The sequence below is a fragment of the Mobula birostris genome, chromosome 2 (assembly GCF_030028105.1).
Source record: "Mobula birostris isolate sMobBir1 chromosome 2, sMobBir1.hap1, whole genome shotgun sequence".
NCBI classification, from domain to species: domain Eukaryota; kingdom Metazoa; phylum Chordata; class Chondrichthyes; order Myliobatiformes; family Myliobatidae; genus Mobula; species Mobula birostris.
This window is the reverse complement of record NC_092371.1, coordinates 138,329,029-138,341,571: the sequence shown is the minus strand read 5'-3', so window position 1 is coordinate 138,341,571 and position 12,543 is coordinate 138,329,029. Positions and strand designations below refer to the sequence as shown.

Here is a 12,543-nt window from a genome sequence, read left to right as displayed (position 1 = left end):
AAATCTGATTTTGCTACAAAGTTACTTTGAGTTGAAGCTGAGGTTCAAATTATCATATCAGGGGACTTATGGCTGCAGAAAGAAATCTCTGAATGCTATCCTGCACTGTCGAGAAAGGTCATTATGTTGACTGTACCTCTTCCTAGAGATGCTGCCTGGCCTGCTGCATTCACCAGCAACTTTGATGTGTGTTGCTTGAATTTCCAGCATCTGCAGAACTCCTCGTGTTTGCAAGATGTTCCTTATTGTCTTTTCAACTCATATTTAGTGGAACACGGTTTCAGAGCAGTCGCCCAATTTTTCTGAAAGCAACAAAACACAGAGTGCAAACTATTGGACATGGTGATTGAGACTTCGAGTGACATTCAGCCTAATGTTGAGAAGCTAATTTCACTGCACCAAGCCCATCCATCTCTTTGAAAGATGAAAAAGCAATGAAGTAATGAATAGTTAAACTACTAGTGTACATTCTGATATTATTAATGAAAATTATTTTACTGATATTAAAGAATTTTATTTATAGCTTTAAATAGATTTGAATAATTTTGCAATTACTTGTCACTGCTTTGAATTTGCAGTTCGAATCTTTCACTGGGCATTATGAATCAAAATTCTTTATAGTTTTAATGTAATGGCTAGAAAGAGAGAGGACAGAGAGGATTTTGTCTGGGAGGCAAAGGGGTGGTAAACTAATAAAGTCTGAGAACCACTAATTTAGATCATTTAGTGATTATTGTTAATAGAGTTGTATAGCATGAATAGGAATAGGATGCTCTGGAGGAGGAACAAGTGGCTGAGGAACTGGTGTAGGGGGCAGGGTTTCAGATTTCAGGATCATTGGGACCTCTTCTGGGGCAGGTGGGACCTGTACAAGGGAGACGGGTTACACTTGAACCACAGGGGGACCAATATCCTTTCAGGGAGGTTTGTTAGTGCTATTGGGGAGGCTTTAAACTAGATTTGCAGGGGGATGGGAACCAGAGTGCCAGAGCTGACAGTGTGGCTGAGGTGAAAATAAATGATATTGAAAGTTTAAGCAAATCTGCTGATAGAAAGGTTGTGAGTGGTGGTAAAAATCTTCTGAGGTGTATATATTTCAATGCTAGGAGTATTGCGGGGAAGGCAGATGAGTTTAGGGCGTGGATTGACACGTGGAATTATGATGTTGTAGCAATTAGTGAAACTTGGCTATAGGAGGGGCAGGACTGACAGCCTAATATTCCAGGGTTCCGATGTTTCAGATGTGATCAAGGCAGAGGAATGAAAGGTGGGGGAGTAGCATTGCTTGTTAGGGAAAATATTACAGCAGTGCTCAGGCAGGACAGATTAGAGTGCTTGACTACTGAGTCCTTATGGGTGGAGCTGAGAAACAGGAAAGGTATGGCCACATTAGTGGGATTGTATTACAGACCACTCAATAGTCAACGAGACTTGGAAGAGCAAATCTGCAGAGAGATAGCAGGCAACTGCAGGAAACATAAAGTTGTGGTGGTAGAGGATTTTAATTTTCCATACATTGATTGGGACTCCCATACTGTTAGGAGTCTAGATGGTTTAGAGTTTGTAAAATGTGTTCAGGAAAGTTTTCTAAATCAGTATATAGAGGGACCAACTAGAGGGGATGCAATATTGGATCTCCTGTTAGGAAACGAATTAGGGCAAGTGACAGAAGTCTGTGTAGGGGAGCACTTTGGTTCCAGTGATCATAACACCATTAGTTTCAATTTGATCATGGACAAGGATAGATCTGGTCCTAGGGTTGAGGTTCTGAACTGGAAGAAGGCCAAATTTGAAGAAATGAGAAAGGATCTAAAAAGCGTGAATTGGGACAGGTTGTTCTCTGGCAAAGATGTGATTGGTAGGTGGGAAGCCTTCAAAGAGGAAATTTTGAGAGTGCAGAGTTTGTATGTTCCTGTCAGGATTAAAGGCAAATTGAATAGGAATAAGGAACCTTGGTTCTCAAGGGATATTGCAACTCTGATAAAGAAGAAGAGGGAGTTGTATGAAATGTATAGGAAACGGGGGGTAAATCAGGTGCTTGAGGAGTATAAGAAGTGCAAGAAAATACTTAAGAAAGAAATCAGGAGGGCAAAAAGAAGACATGAGGTTGCCTTGGCAGTCCAAGTGAAGGATAATCCAAAGAGCTTTTACAAGTATATTAAGAGCAAAAGGATTGTAAGGGATAAAATTGGTCCTCTTGAAGATCAGAGTGGTCGGCTTTGTGCGGAACCAAAGGAAATGGGGGAGATCTTAAATAGTTTTTTTGCGTCTGTATTTACTAAGGAAGCTGGCATGAAATCTATGGAATTGAGGGAATCAAGTAGTGAGACCGTGGAAACTGTACAGATTGAAAAGGAGGAGGTGCTTGCTGTCTTGAGGAAAATTAAAGTGGATAAATCCCCGGGACCTGACAGAGTGTTCCCTTGGACCTTGAAGGAGACTAGTGTTGAAATTGCGGGGGCCCTGGCAGAAATATTTAAAATGTCGCTGTCTACGGGTGAAGTGCCGGAGGATTGGAGAGTGGCTCATGTTGTTCCGTTGTTTAAAAAAGGATCGAAAAGTAATCCGGGAAACTATAGGCCGGTGAGTTTAACATCAGTAGTAGGTAAGTTATTGGAGGGAGTACTAAGAGACAGAATCTACAAGCATTTGGATAGATAGGGGCTTATTAGGGAGAGTCAACATGGCTTTGTGCGTGGTAGGTCATGTTTGACCAATCTGTTGGAGTTTTTCGAGGAGGTTACCAGGAAAGTGGATGAAGGGAAGGCAGTGGATATTGTCTACATGGACTTCAGTAAGGCCTTTGACAAGGTCCCGCATGGGAGGTTAGTTAGGAAAATTCAGTCGCTAGGTATACATGGAGAGGTGGTAAATTGGATTAGACATTGGCTCGATGGAAGAAGCCAGAGAGTGGTGGTAGAGAATTGCTTCTCTGAGTGAGGCCTGTGACTAGTGGTGTGACACAGGGATCAGTACTGGGTCCATTGTTATTTGTCATCTATATCAATGACCTGGATGATAATGTGGTAAATTGGATCAGCAAGTTTGCTGATGATGCAAAGATTGGAGGTGTAGTAGACAGTGAGGAAGGTTTTCAGAGCCTGCAGAGGGACTTGGACCAGCTGGAAAAATGGGCTGAAAAATGGCAGATGGAGTTTAATACAGACAAGTGTGAGGTATTGCACGTTGGAAGGACAAACCAACGTAGAACATACAGGGTTAATGGTAAGGCACTGAGGAGTGCAGTGGAACAGAGGAATCTGGGAATACAGATACAAAATTCCCTAAAAGTGGTGGCACAGGTAGATAGGGTCGTAAAGAGAACTTTTGGTACATTGGCCTTTATTAATCGAAGTATTGAGTATAAGAGCTGGAATGTTATGATGAGGTTGTATAAGGCATTGGTGAGGCCGAATCTGGAGTATTGTGTTCAGTTTTGGTCACCAAATTACAGGAAGGATATAAATAAGGTTGAAAGAGTGCAGAGAAGGTTTACAAGGATGTTGCTGGGACTTGAGAAACTCAGTTACAGAGAAAGGTTGAATAGGTTAGGACTTTATTCCCTCGAGCATAGAAGAATGAGGGGAGAATTGATAGAGGTATATAAAATTATGATGGGTATAGATAGAGTGAATGCAAGCAGGCTTTTTCCACTGAGGCAAGGGGAGAAAAAAACCAGAGGACATGGGTTAAGGGTGAGGGGGGAAAAGTTTAAAGGGAACATTGGGGGGGGCTTCTTCACACAGAGAGTGCTGGGAGTATGGAATGAGCTGCCAGACGAGGTGGTAAATGCGGGTTCTTTTTTAACATTTAAGAATAAATTGGACAGATACATGGATGGGAGGTGTATGGAGGGATATGGTCCGTGTGCAGGTCAGTGGGACTAGGCAGAAAATGGTTCGGCACAGCCAAGAAGGGCCAAAGGGCCTGTTTCTGTGCTCTAGTTTCTATCGTTCTATGGAAACAAGCCTTTCAGCCCAAAGTACCTATCTTATCCCTCTAAACATTTGCTCTCCATGTATCTATCAAAATCTCTCGATAGAATTCAAAAACCTCCAGTCCAGGCAACATCCTTGTGTATCTTTTCTGCACTCTCTCGAGCTTAATCACATCCTTGCTATAATGTGACAACTAGAACTTCCCACAATACTCCATTCTATCTCACCAAGTTGTATTATAACAAATTTGAACAATTATAATACTATATCCCAGCTTGAACACAACTGATGAAGTCAAGCATGCCCTTCAGTGTCTCCACCACCCAGTTTGCCTTTGTTGCCACTTTCTGGGAAATGTGTACTTGTACCCCGAAGTCTCTCTGTTCATTAACATTGCCCAGGACCCTGCCATTCACAGTGTATATTCTTCCCTGGCTTAACTTGCCAAAATATATTACTTCATGATTGTCCAAGTTAAATTCCATGATGCAGATAAATCCTGTCCCTCAGAATCCCTTCCAGGAGCTTTACCGCCACCACGGACGTAAGGCTCACTGGCCAGTGGCATATCCTTACAGATCTTGTAGAAAAGCACCAAAATAGCCATATTCCACTCTCCCAGTACAGACTTGTGGCGAACGATGATGTAAAAATCTCTGCCAGGGTCCCAGTAACAATATGCTACGATAAATCTAATCAGTCCCCAGCACCATCTCTTCATGATGTTGATCTATTTCAGGACTTTTTCCTTCCCTGAGCACACTAGCTTCCATGGGAAATACAGATGAGAAGTATACATTTAAGTTCTTGCCAATCTTCTCTAGCTCCACACATAGATTACCACATTGACCCACAGGAACCTATCCTCTCCTTAGTTACACTTTTGCTGTTAATATACTTGTAATTTTTTAAACCATACCTGCCAGGGATATCTCATGTCCTCTTTTGCCTGTAATAATTTCCTTCTTAAAAGGACTCCCATATTCCTTGTACTCCTCAAAGGACTTGCTTGATCTCAGTTGCATGAACCTGACAGATGCCTCCTTTTCCTGACCAGAATCTCAATATCCCTTGGCAACCAGGGTTCCCTAATCGTAATAGCTTTGCCCTTCACTCTATTAGGAATGTGCTGGCCCTGAACTCATTCTGTGCCCCTTGTAAACAGCCTCCCACTGCTCTTTCCTTTCCCCTTCCTAATTTTTATTTTAATAGTTATTTTTCTTCTCACTTTCTGTTAAATTATCCACTTCCATTCTTCCCATTCATCCATCTTTCTTTACATTCCATTTCTTCCATTTCTTTCTTTCTGCCTTCTCTCTGCCCCTCCATTGTAATTGGTAAGTTAAAACTGCAATTGCAAAATTGATGGAAAGAGAGATTAATTAAGGGGAGGGAAATTCTGAATCTGCTTGATTTTGGAGGAGGGAAACAAAAGACCACTAAAAGATGTGAACAAATTCATCCTGTTAAAAGATCAGCAATGAAGGTAATAAGGAGAAGAACCCTGCCATGAGTTCCCCCAAGTGACTTGGTTGCTGTCCCTCCAGAACCTTTCAGTCACCTGTGAGGCACAAGTTGGTCAGTGTCTGGTGGAATGCCTGCTTGGATAAATGCAGCTCAAAAAGCACTCGAATGTTCAGACAATCCAAGCAAAAACAACCGGCTGTTCATCACCTAAATATTCTTCCTTTCCTGACAGAGTTCTGCAGTATGTGCCGTCTGCCTTGCAGTTACCCACTTAAACTCTTAGAGCAGCACATTCCAAACTCTTAATCCCTGCAACCAAGAAGAACCAAAAGCTGTGGACACAGAACACCATCACTTGTCATTCTCCAAACAGAATATCATCCTGACTTGTTAATGCATCGCCACTCCTGAATTTAAATTCTTGAATTCCCTGTCCTTCACCACTATGGATGCACATGTCACTAACCAGTAACTTTCCAACTGATCTTAAAGATAAATTAATTATGTGAAAATCATAAAATAGGTTCAATTGTGGCATGGGGAAGGACCAGTCCTATTAAAGGTCAACAAGTAGCCTCAAAAAGCATTAAGATATATGGTGGAATTTAGTTGCTATCTAATTAGTCAAGTGTGCACTTTAAAGTTTTAGTATGGATATTTTGTTTTTTTTTCCTAAAATTAAAAGGTTTCTTTTGACATGTCAAATTTGGTACATACAGCCCCAACTCTCTAACAGAACTTTAGATCCTGATAGTACTGGGAAAATGGAAGTGCTATCAAAGTTGTGGCAAACAATGTGAAATTCATCAATTTAGGAGAGTATGTCAGTGAATGATAAACTTGTGTGGTCTTGCATAGCTGACAGGAAAAGAGAAAAGAAAGAATTTGTTTTCAGAAAGGGGAAGGGGCCAAGAAACATGAGCTGAGCATTTTATACAAACAGGATGATTGTTCCGATCAAATGTACACATACAACAGATTTAACACCCACTGCATCTCATTTACACCTACAGTTGTACTTGATTCATATTGATAAAGTGATAAGGAACAACATTACAGATCATAATTTTCCAGAAAACCTCCATAAATAAATCTGTACCCCAAGCAATCCCATAGTTAACAAAAAGTTGATTGCTGTTCTGATGTCGGAGACATCTGGTAAGCCATAACCAGTAAGGTGCATCAGATCATTGCTCGACCCCCAGAGATTTACTGTGTACCTTGTTGATAGATGTAGGGACAGTGTAAGCATCACAGTTTACTGAAGGCACCACAGCATAGGTTAGAATGTGAATTGTGAGGATGGAATCTACAGAGTTGCAAACAGGTTAAACAAAGGCGTATTGATGACAAATGGTGTAAAATAGGGAGTAAGAGGTTTTTGACTGAAATGTTAGAGTTCGGAGAATTCTGAGTGTCCTTTTACAGGTAATTACAAATTAAGCATGAGGTCCACCAAGCAAACACGAATGTTACCCTTCATTGCAAAGGAGTAAGTACAGTAGTAAGATGATCTTGAAGTAGACCACATTTGTAGTTTTGCATGCAGTTGTGGTCTCCGTATTCAAGAAAATACATTTGCCTGAGAGGTGGTAGAGCAAAGGTTCTCTAGATTGATCTGGAAATCCAAGAATTACAGTAGAATCAATGAAAGACCACACCCAACAGGGCAGACAACAACCAATGTGTGTAAGACAACAAACTATGCAAATGGAAAAGGAAAGAAATAATAAATAAACAAACAAACAAGCAAGCAAACAATAAATGTTGAAGGCATGAGATGAAGAGTCCTTGAAAGTGAGTCCATAGATGGGAGAGCAGCTCCGTGATGGGGTGAGTGAACCCTCTGGTTCAAGAGCTGGTGGTTGAGTAATAACTGTTCCTGAACCTGTTGGTGTGAGTCCTGAGGCTCCTGTACCACCTTCCTGGTGGCAGCAGCAAGAAGAGAGCTTGGATACTGCCTTCCTGCAACAGTGCTCTGTATAGCAGGTGGGGAGAGTTTTACCCGTGATGGACTAGGCAGTATCCACTACTCTTTGTTCGAGGGTATTGGTGTTTCATCACCAACCTCTCAAAGTACTTCATCACAGTGATGTTAAGTGCTACTGGACAGAAGTCGTTGAGGAAGATTACCATGTTCTTCTTAGGCACTGGTATAATTAAAGCCTGCTTGAAGCAGGTGGGTACCTTGGACTGCCAAAGCAAGAGGTTAAGGATATCAGTGAGTGCTCCAGCCAGTTGATCAGCACAGGTCCTTAATACGCAGTCACATACACCATCTGGGCTGGGTGCTTTCCATGGGTTCACCCTCCTGAAGGATGCCCTCATGTTGGTGTCAGAGACTGAAATCACAGGGTCATCAGGGGCTGGTGGAGTTTATGAAAGTTCCTCCATATTTTGACAGTCAAAGTGACCATAGAAGGCATTGTGCTCGCCTGAGAGCGAAACATTGTCACTTGGTTTCACTTTGAAGATGTAATAGCATTCAAGTCCTGCCACAGCTGTCAAACATCTTTCAGTGATTCAAATTTAGTCTAGAATTGCTACTTCACACTTTCTGGAGATTGTAGTTGGACCTCTTGTATCTTTCTTAGTTGTCTGACTTCTATGCCACTGATCTGTCCCTCAGCAGATCGAGGTTCTCATAGTTCATCCAGAGCTTCTATTTGGGGAAGATGCTGAATGATTTTTTTGGAACACACTCGTCTACGACTGTTCAGACAGGCCATGTGGCCAAGTATCAAATTGGGCATAAGCCTGTTGAATGGTAGTGCTGGCTCCAGGATCCATGTGGTTTACTCCTTCTACTACTTATGAAATGTAGAAGTCAATCTGTGTCCAATGAGGTAGCACCAACAGCAGAGACAGAAATTTCTTTATAGCGAGGTTGATTGACGGATAAATAGGAGCCAAATATAGGGGATTATTGATCTCTATTTTTAAGTAGCATTATGGGGTATTTTAATCTGCTGAGAGAACAGATAGCAGTTTAGTTCAATTGAATATCTTTTATGAAGCATTGCATCCCTAGCAGCACATTGACACTAGAGTTTCAGCCGAGATGTTGTGCTCAAATTCGAGTGAGATTTGAATCGACAGCCTAATTCTGAGGCAACAGTGTCTTGCAGCATAAACTTTTTAAAATGGCAAGTGAGTCTTTGCTTCTTTGCTTATTTCTCCTTGCTATCATTTACCCTTTCCTTTGAGGATTTACAAACAATTGCTATGCTAGAAAAGAAAATGTAAAAGAAAGTTGGATGTAAAGTGTACTGCATTTTGCTAATGATCAACTTTACATGATCATTGAGACTAATTTTGCCTCAAACTTTATTCAACAACAAGGGCTATCACTAATTATTTATTTACAGCATTTTATAGCTTTTACTCTCCTTTGTTTTATTATTTTTGTATGTTACATATGTCAATGTTTTCTAATTGTTAAATGGTATTTTCTGCAAATTATTGGAAACTGTGCTATGAAAAAAGCGTTTAATGTAAACAGTTATATCTGTAATAACAGCTAACACAATGCTATTTTTGATTCAAACACATTTTTTGGCTGTTTGCCAGCCAGAGAGTAGCCTGTTGTTTGGTTAGAACTAAGGAAGAGCAATTCAGACATAATATATCAAATGTTTTACTGTGGGCTGCATTTCATTTGAGTGTGGTATTTTATATTTTTATTTCTATATTAATCTTTCTCTCTGATTTTTAGCAGCTGCTCATTCAGGTGAAATCGGCTCAAAGAAAAGAGTGAAAAGACTATTGAGCTTTCAGAGGTATTTTCATGCTTCTCGACTGCTACGTGGCATTGTCCCACAGACATGTCTACACTTATTGGATGAAGACTACCTTGGGCAAGCCAGGGTATGTGAAATTTGATTTGATGTGAATCTAAGCTGCCTTTATTGAAATTGGAATTACAGGTGAAAATGTTCCAAGAAATGCTAACGAATTGATTTTAAAATAGCTGTAAAAAGTTGACATTGCTGTTTTAAAGTGGCATAGTAGTTTGGCTCAAAGGTGGCATTCTCTCCAAGTCAAAAGATTGTGATCTGAAATTCCACTGCAGAAATTAACCACACAATATAGAATATTGTGATAGAATATTAGAACAATTCCCCTTCAACCTGTTCAGATAGTTGTATCAGATCCATCGGTAATGTGTGACAATCTCCAGGAATGCCTCAGTTTACCGCATGAAAGCCAGGCAGTCATCTTATTCTTGCTCTTTGCTATTCATTGACCTTGCCGTCCTGCTGTATTTGCCTATAAAACCAAAACAATTATGCTTTAAATTAATTATTTCTCAGTAAAGTGCATTGAGACATTCTTGGGACAGGACAGCAGCTATATAATGTTATTAGAAATGTTAATATATAAACAAAAAGGTATTATACATTTTTATGTTGCTATATTTCACAAAAGAGTTACAAGGGAATATTGAAATACTTTCAACAAATAGGTTCACTTTTGCAAATTCTTGTGCTCCTCCAGGTATAATGAAAATTTTGCACAACTAAATCAAAAGTAAATTTTGTAAAAAATAACTTTCTGGTGGGCTAGAAATTCTGACATGCAGCCCAATGCTTTCATGTGAAAAGCGATGATTGGCTTCATTGCACTGCAGCGTCCACGCTTAAGATGCACATAGACATAAAATAGACATGCTGCATGTGCTGTATTGTTTCAACTAATGTGCATTACTGACATGTCATAGTTTTTGAGTTTGGTTGTTACCAGGGATGGTCACCATGCTTTCAAACTCCAGGTAAGTTTTACTATTTTGGTGGGGCTTGATAACAACAATCCCATTTGTGGAAACTTGCCTCTAATGACCTGACACATTGACTGTGGAAATGTGCAGTAGTACGTAGTGCAATCACTTCAATCAGGTATGATATTCTCCTGGGGGGCGGTGGGGGGGGGGCGGGGGGGTTAGGGTGGATTGATTCCCTTTACAGAGAATGTCTGTGCGTGACTTTATTTAACGTGAGGAGGCTGACGCATGGATAGTCACCACAAGTTCCTTGACAGATCAGGGTCGGTGTCCCGTGGCATGGAATGGAAGGCGACGTGAGACCTATCACCGCTGCAGCCTTCCTCTGCCTCCACTGCCGTTGTGACGTGTCATCATCTTCCGCCAGCTCCACTGTTGAGGTCTCGGTTGGTTTGCTCTTTATCTGGAACCTCCCCCTTGACCCTACCAGGATCTAACTGCCAGATGGCTAAACTCAAAGCGGCATCGCTGTCGGGATCTCAAGAACTCACAAACCTCTCTACCACGACAATCCTTGAAGTTACCTACCTGCCATTTGAGGCTAAATCTACCAAAAGAAGCCATAATACAGCTTCACCATTACTGAAAAAGCCACATTAGGATGATTTATTTTTACGATATCATTCTATGATACCCCAGTTGTAATTTTCAAATAGCTGAATGCACCTTGTTTATCAGTATTTGATAGTAAGTACCATTTTGGCAGTTCATTATAAAAACTCTACATAAATTCTCATTTCCAAAGATTTCGCAGCCTGTGAAATGTAGTTAGTCTTGTGTTATTGGGTTAACTTGTGACTGTTTGAGTTTCTGCTAGGTACATATAATAAATGTCCAGATAAACAGTTGTGAATGCTCATTGGCTGGGAGGAAAACCACAAAGTCCAGCAGCATTCATTTTTTTTCAACTGAAAGCAGTGAAATCTATCCTGCAGTAGAAATGGTGCACATTGCCAATCATTTAACAGATTGTCAAGCCACTGATGCCCTTAAATTTTTTTAACAAGCACAGTAGCGGTATTTGGAAAACATCCTATTAAATCCCTTTGCACACTGCTGATGTCTTTCAGATTCTTGGAGAATAGCTTCTACTAACTCATTCCTTGCACTTGTACTATACCATCTCAGAGAGGTCCCATCCTACTGCTGAAATAAGGCTTAAGGGAGTTTGGAAGGGAACAATTAAGTTATTGGCACATTGTTTAATATGAAAGCCATTCAAAGCCAAATAATTCCGAGTTAATATTTGTTTAAATAAATACTAATGTTGTTAATTCCCTTGGCACATTCTACTCTTCCTAGCAGCATTATATCAAGGCTCACGGTTCTCATTCCAGCATCACTCTATTGCATTCTTCCAGTGGGATTTGCAGCACCACAAGGGAATGTGCTAAGAGCCCAGCTGCAGTTTCCAATGGTCCTGCAGAAAGAAAGTTGCTTCAAAGTGTGCTTCCACTGAGGGAGCTGAATGTTGCCTTGACTTTGTTGGGCTAATATCTCTCTGGCAGTGAGTGGTAGCACAGGAAGGTGCAAGTGAAACCTCTAAGGGCCGCACAGCCCACTGCAACTTGCAGAAATGGAATCCTAAGTGCAAAGACAGAACAAGAAACAATTGTGTATTGAGTAGGAAAGACTGGCATCTATTCTTGTCTTTTACTGTTCAAAGTTTGAACCAGTCCTAGCGATGTTATTAAACTAAAGTTGCATGGAGTTATGAAGCAGACTTCCATTTGATGCCAATGAATAACATTTAATGAGTTGCCACTGAAAGCAACATTTTTGTCTTTGAGCTGTGTTCCTGCTACTAAACCATATAACAGATGTAACAAAAGAACACAAGAATTAGAAGCAGGAATAGGCCATTCAACCCTTTATGTCTGATTCATTCTTCATCAAGATGTTGGCTGAGCTTTTGCAGCTTCACTTTCAGTACTATCCCCACTTCCCTTGATATCAAGAAATCCATCAACCTGTGTTGAATGAACTCAGTGACTGAGTCTCCACAGCAACTCTGAATAGAGAATTCCAAAGATTCCCTGCCATCTACTTTCTCGCTTCTCAGTACTAGATAGCCTACTCCTCATTGTGAGACTGACCCCCTTGCCCCATTCTAGATTCCTATCAGGGAAGACATCCCATCCTGCATCCAGCCTGCTGAGCCCTGTAAAGAACTTTGTAAGTCATATTTCAGAATCAGATTTATTTAACACATGTACCTTGAAACTTAGAGTGAAATATGTCATTTGCGTTAACAGCCAACACTCCTAAAGATGTGCTAGGGGCAACCCTACAAGTGTTGTTACACATTCTGGTACCAACATAGCATACGCACAATGTTCAGTAGATGCATGAAGTTTC

At 40.7% G+C, this 12,543-nt stretch overlaps 1 protein-coding gene across 4 annotated transcripts in view; it reads left to right on the top strand.

Moving 5' to 3' along the window:
- LOC140191713 (3',5'-cyclic-AMP phosphodiesterase 7B-like) overlaps positions 1–12,543 on the top strand; it is a 169,029-nt gene that overhangs the window by 122,744 nt on the left and 33,742 nt on the right. For all 4 annotated transcript variants that reach the window (XM_072249398.1, XM_072249409.1, XM_072249381.1 and 1 more), the window contains one exon: positions 9,121–9,272. In XM_072249398.1, the coding sequence (XP_072105499.1) occupies positions 9,121–9,272 (152 nt within the window). The remainder of the gene's footprint in view (positions 1–9,120; positions 9,273–12,543) is intronic.